Genomic DNA, 5,963 nt, shown 5'->3' with positions numbered 1-5,963 from the left:
CCCTGCCGGAGCCTGGAGGCGGTGAGCCCTGGGCCTGCGGCCGGGGGGCGGGCCTCCAGGGACCCCCGCGTGCACCCCGTCCAGCCTCCCTCGGCCCCGCCGTGCTCCCCGGGGACCCCCGACTGGCTGCCCGCGGACCCTTGTCCAGTCCCCCTCAAGCCCCCGCCCATCTGCTCGCCGACCCCCCACCAGGATCCCCAGACCCCATGCCTGATGACCTGCAGACCCCCGCCCAACTTCCAGCAGAACTGGGTCCAGACCCGCAGGGACCTCGATCCACCTCCCCACGGACCCCCGCCTGGCCACCGCAGGGCCTTGCCCAGCCCCGTATGGGTTCCCGCCCCGCCCCTAGTGACCCCCACCCAGCCTTAGTACACAAGGCCAGTCCAAGCCCCCAGAGCTGACCAGGACGGGGACACGGGTGGGCAGGCCCCCGAGAACACGCGTGACACGGATGGACAGAGGGCGAGCACAGTCCCCGACACGCCCATCCAAGGGGTCTGCCCACTCGTGGCCTCCGTGGGAGATGGGGTGTGAAGGGCCCTGCGGGCCCGGTGACCCTTCAGTTTGCTTTGTGACCTTGGGGACATCGTCTGAGCCTTCTCATTTCTGCAAATGGAGGCTCCAGAGCGCTGCTTTGTGCTGGGGTTGATGTGGCGGGGAAGGGGTCAGGGCAGCCCGGCTGGCACCCGAGGTGTATGTGGCTTGTGGATGGGGGTGTGGTGAAGAGCCCGCGCCCAGGAGAAAGGGAGGCTGTGGGTGCCTGGCTTTGTCTTTGCAGGGCGCCCTTGGTGTTTAGTCCTGTGAGCTGGCAGGTTGCTGAGGGGGCTGTCTGGGGACCCCACAGGCAGCTTGGACAGTCGGTCTTTTGGTTGGGAAAGAGGTGCTCTTGCTGTCTCTGTCCCCCCCTTCTCTGGTTCTGGGACTTTTGTTAACTTTCTGACAGTTTTCAAACTTTGCCTCTTCCCATCCTTGCCCTCATCCTCTTGTCACCCCCAAATATCTGCGCTTCAAACACACTCGGAAGATGCAGCGCACCAGGGACATGAGGGTCCAGGTGGCCCAGCGTCTGCACTGATGGGCAGCTTGTGACCTGGGGGAGGGAGTAGAGTGCATTTATGGTGAGCTGAGGGGCTGCGAAGAGGCAGCTTACAGGACGGGGGTGTTTGTCCAGCACTGGGACAGGCAGCTGTGGAGGAGACCTGGAACCAGAGGAGCAGGAGGAGCTGTACCTGTGTCCTGGGTCAGGGGTCAGAGCCTGGGGGAGTTGGAGTGTGACAGGGCCCAGCCCCCGCCTGCCTGTGGAGTGCTGACCTCAGCCAGCAGCGGTTTGGCCTTCGCTGTCTGCTCACTGGTGGGTGGACTTTTCAGAGGTGGACTACTGTGTGCTGCTTCGGTGGGTTCCCGTTTGAGAATCTGTTCTCTAGGATGTGACCAAACCCCAAAATAAAACCCACAGACTTGGCATTGATTCTAACTCACAGCAACTCTGTAGGACCAAGTAACTGCCCCCACAGGGTTCCCAAGGCTGTGAGCCTCCCTGGGGTCAGGCTGCTTCAGTGGAGTGACCGATGAGTTTGAACCACCAACCTTGGGGTTAGTGGTCAGTTGCTTTAACAGCCACACCACCAGGGCCTCTGTGCAATACCAAAACCACGAGAAACAACTGAACTCATTGCCACCGTGTCATTCCTGAGATGTAGCTAGCGACTGTGGCCCAGAGCGGGGACAGCCTGTCTCCCCAGGAGCAGCAGGTGGGATTGAACCGGCCACTGGTTCCAGCTGAGCACTTAACCACTTCACCACCAGGCTTCCTTCAAGGGAGCGAGCAGTGGGGCTGCAAGGCCATGTTTGCAGGTCACATATCTGTCCTGTCGAGCACAGACTCTGTGTGTGTGTGTGTGTGTGTGTGTGTGTGTGTGTGTGTGTGAAGTTCAGAGACCCCTGCCTTCCTGGAGCTGACGGTGTGTGCAGATTAATCCCTGAGTGTATAAAATCCATGTGTGGAGGTGACTTAGTGGGAAGGCCTCATGGTGCCACCCAAAGGCATCAGCCTCCCTGTGGGAGTGAGGTGAGCAGTCTCCTCCTGTGGGGTATATTGCCTCTGGAAACCCACCGCAGGGTCAGCCAGGAGTCAGTTCTGACAAGAGGGCACGCAATAACAACAGTAAAACAGCAGTAGAGCCCTGGGGACCTGGGTGGGTAAGCATTTGGCTTTTAACAGTCTGCTTCTGGGAAGATTCCAAAACTCCAAGTCAAACCCCCCGAGCACCACATCAGCTCCGGCTGGTCACTGCACTTGAGGACAGAGCACAGCTGCCCCCTCGGCTTTCTGAGGCTGACGTCTTTACGGGCTGCCTCGGCTTCCTCCCAAAGGACATCTCGGGGGTTCAAACCGCCAACCTTTCAGTTAGAGGCAGAGCGCTTAGCCACTGCACCACCCTGTGGGACGGTTACAGCCTCATAAGACCTGTGAGGCCCTTCTACTGCAGGGTCTCTATGAGGAGGCATTCACGGCCACCTGCTATTTTTTGTGGTGTTTTAAAATTTTATTTATTTATTTTAAAATAATTTTTGTATGTGTTTTTAAAAGGGTTTTTTATTTTTATAAAGTGAACAGATAGGCACATGAGGAAGAGTGCAGGGGTCTGAGTGAACAGGACCTTCTGTGGTAAGAAGCCCTGGAAGCAGCCTGGGGATCAGTGAAGAGGAAATGAGAATTCTAGAGAGAGCAGGGCACGTACGTGCAAAGGCCCTGAGGTGGGCTAGCGTGAGGTTGCTGTATTCTGAACTTACGGCATTTTATTTTGCTGGATCCTAGTCTGGCCAGTGGGAGTCAGAAGCAGCTGCTCTGGGTGGTTGCCAGGCAGGAGACAGACAGCTCTGCTTGTGTTGGCCTGGTGTCTGGGCTCCGCTTGAATTGCAGCCTGAGGCCTGGGTGAGAAAGGTGCACCTCAGGGTGCGAGGTGGCTGGCTGTCGTAAAACTGTGCTTACCATGCCTTGCAGGCTGGGCAGGGCTGCATGCTCCTGGAGGTCACATACCTGCACCTCAGACAGGTTCACAGTTTCATGTCAGCTGTGGAAGCTTCCAGAGAGGCTGGGATGGCCCTCTGAAGAATGGTCTGTGGCCGGACCTTGGAGTCCATGAGTTCTGGATCTAGCGTGGGGGCCAGAGCCTTGAAGGTGTGGGGAAGGACAGTGGTGGTTTCCAGGCGTCTGTGTGCCTGGGCTTGGATGTGGGCTCAGCCTCTGAGTCGTGTCATCAGGAGGCTGTGGGTTGCAGGCGACGCTGGGTGACACTGTTAGAGAAGGGGTGATGCCAAAATGACTGTAAAACTTGCATACAGCACGTCAGAAGGAACCCGTTTGTTTTAACAGAGACATCCTGTAGTTAATTATAACAGCAAAAGCGACTTTCCTGAGTCTGGCTTCGTGGATCAATATACCCACACAGCTAAAACTCTGCTGATTTATTTTTGAACCTTCTAACGTTCTCTGGCCTGAGCTGTCATTGGTACCCAGGATGCCTTTAATCGCCTGGTTTCGTTCGTGTGTCACCTTTGCTGCTGGTGTTTTTATAGCTGCCCCTTTGGTAACATTTTCTCGTGTTTTAGCTACAATACTGTGACAATTAGTGTCTGTGAACCCTTGTCAATAACGTCTGTTGAGAATGAAGTAGTAATTAAAGAAGGTGAGAACCAAGAACTGAAGCCACTTCTACTCTGCAACTGGTGTCATCTGGTAGACCTGTGATTCAGTGCAGAAAGATTGTGCAAGACATTTTTGTTGTTGATATTCAGATCATCTAAGACAGATTACTTTCCTCTCACATACTTTGGGCATGCTGCTATGAGAAGTTTTTCTTTGGAGAGGGACACCGTGCTTGGAAAGATGGATCAGATGGGTTGACGCAGTCACTGCCGTCATGGCTTTGAGTGGTCAGAGATTGTGAGGATTGCACAGGATAGGGCAGATAGGACCTTGTTCACAAGGTCGCGATGAGTCATTCTTAACACCAAACAACAACAAGACGACGACTTATTACTCTAGGTAGTAAGTTCTGGGTGTGAGGTGGCGTGGGCCGTAGCGAATGAACCCTGTTGACCCAGAGAACAGCAGTGTAAGTTCACTAGCAGCTCCACCGCAGAAAGTTGGGTGGTCTCTGCAACAGTTCGCAGCCTCGGAAACCCAGCTTGACAGTTGAGTTTATGTTTATCACTTGTTTTTCTCTGGTGGAAATTGATAATGGGGAGCTCCTAGGCATTCTGTCTGGTCTGGAAAGAAGTCCTGGGGGTGAGGGTGTGACACCAGGGCTGGTGCCATCGCAGCTGGGAGGGCTGCAGGTGCCCGGGCCCGTCTGTGGTCTGAGCTCTGGGGCAGGAGAGACTGCCGTACCCGCTTCCCTGCTCTCGGTGAAGCCAGCACCGCAGGGCCAGGGCGCCGCTCCCAGCACCTTTTTTGGTCTGTGGCCCCGTAACCCAGGAGCACCTTCCTGCCGTGTCCGCGCCTGTGGTGGATGCTGTCCACTGTGCAGCCACTGAGCTTGCCCAGGTGCCCTGTGTGGCCACAAGGCCGGGCACTTTGGATCCTCCCTGACCGACACTCGTGTCCCCAGGACTGCCGGGGGCTGTGGTGTGTTCTTAGTGTGTGTGTCTCCCTTTGCGCTCCATGCCTTTGGAAATGGCCCTGGCCAGGCAGCTTGCTGAGGGCCTGTACCACAGGAAGTGACTTGTTGGAGCCATGATAGTGACTGTGTGGAGCCCCGCGGCTGGGGACAAGGCGCCCCATGTCTGCAGCCCCCAGCACCCTTACTGTGACCCGGTCCATGGCCAGGTAACTGTGAGCCCCCTGAGCGTCTGCAAGGTTGGCGTATGGTGGTCTGGGCACCCCAAGAGTCTTACCGTGGGGCCAGGAATGGTCTCCTTGGAGAAATGTCCCAGGGCGTGCGCTGTCCCCTCCGCTGATCTGGCTACAACCAGAACCCTGGAACCTCTGGGCTTTTGTCCAAATGTCCACAACAAAGTGAGGGTGGAGGGCGAGTTCCCTCTCCCAGGAGGCTTCCCAGACTGCCTCAGGACACCAAGCTGACCTTGACCTGAAGAAACCCCTGACCTGACCCCACCCCTGTCCCAGGTCTACCTGGTGTACCCGCCATTGCTTGGGACCACACCCCTGGCCCTACCTCCGGCCCCATCCTTGTGTGCATGGCCCATCAGCACCTTGGGTCAGTGTGAGGACACTCGGTACAACTGGACATCCTGAAATCAAAACGAGGTCCCCTGGACTCTGTGCTATGTGCCATGGGGTTAAAGACTGGGGAGAAGTACTCGATCCGCCCCCCCCCCCAGAAAGAGCTTTGGTCCACACCAGGCACTTGATTACTCAGAGGAGGGAACCAGAGCCACATTCTTGGGGTTCCTGAAGGGGGAGGACTCAGGCCCCCTGGAGGTTCAGAGCATTGTGGTTTGGTAACATTGTATCACAGGAGGCCCCTCCTCCTCCAGCCTCAGAGCCTCTATTGAGGAGACTTGAGGAGTGACATCTGCCTCCCTCAGGGCTGAGTGGTCCCTGCCCGGGTCACTGCCCGTGGGGACACAGGGTGACCTACGGGGCTTCTGTGTTTCAGACCGAGCTGAGGCCACAGGAGGAGATGGCGGCCCTGCGCATGACGCCGGACACCCCAGATGCTGGCCAGCTGGAGAGAGCAGAGGATGGCTCGGAGTGCAGCCCCGAGCACGAGGAGGATGAGGAAGGCATAGTGGTGGACGAGGAGGAGGTGGACGTGGTGGCAGAGGTGACCGCGGTGGCAGAGGTGACCACAGTGGCGGAGTTGACCACAGAGCTGGCAGAGGAGCAGGAGGTGGACATGGTGACCGCGGTGGCAGAGGTGGCCACAGAGCTGGCAGAGGAGCAGGAGGTGGACGTGGTGACCGCGGTGGCAGAGGTGGCCACAGAGCTGGCA

General features: G+C 57.3%; 1 protein-coding gene across 1 annotated transcript in view; it reads left to right on the top strand.

Annotated features, from left to right (window-relative positions):
• ZNF316 (zinc finger protein 316) overlaps window positions 1-5,963 on the top strand; it is a 37,907-nt gene that overhangs the window by 22,080 nt on the left and 9,864 nt on the right. Inside the window, exons 8-10 of the mRNA XM_006889754.1 lie at window positions 85-327; window positions 5,135-5,244; window positions 5,600-5,786. Of these exons, the coding sequence (XP_006889816.1) occupies window positions 85-327; window positions 5,135-5,244; window positions 5,600-5,786 (540 nt within the window). The remainder of the gene's footprint in view (window positions 1-84; window positions 328-5,134; window positions 5,245-5,599; window positions 5,787-5,963) is intronic.

The sequence above is a fragment of the Elephantulus edwardii genome, unplaced genomic scaffold, assembly GCF_000299155.1.
Source record: "Elephantulus edwardii isolate Elephantulus edwardi_28Jun2011 unplaced genomic scaffold, EleEdw1.0 scaffold00080, whole genome shotgun sequence".
NCBI lineage: Eukaryota > Metazoa > Chordata > Mammalia > Macroscelidea > Macroscelididae > Elephantulus > Elephantulus edwardii.
This window is presented reverse-complemented; position numbering and strand designations above follow the sequence as displayed.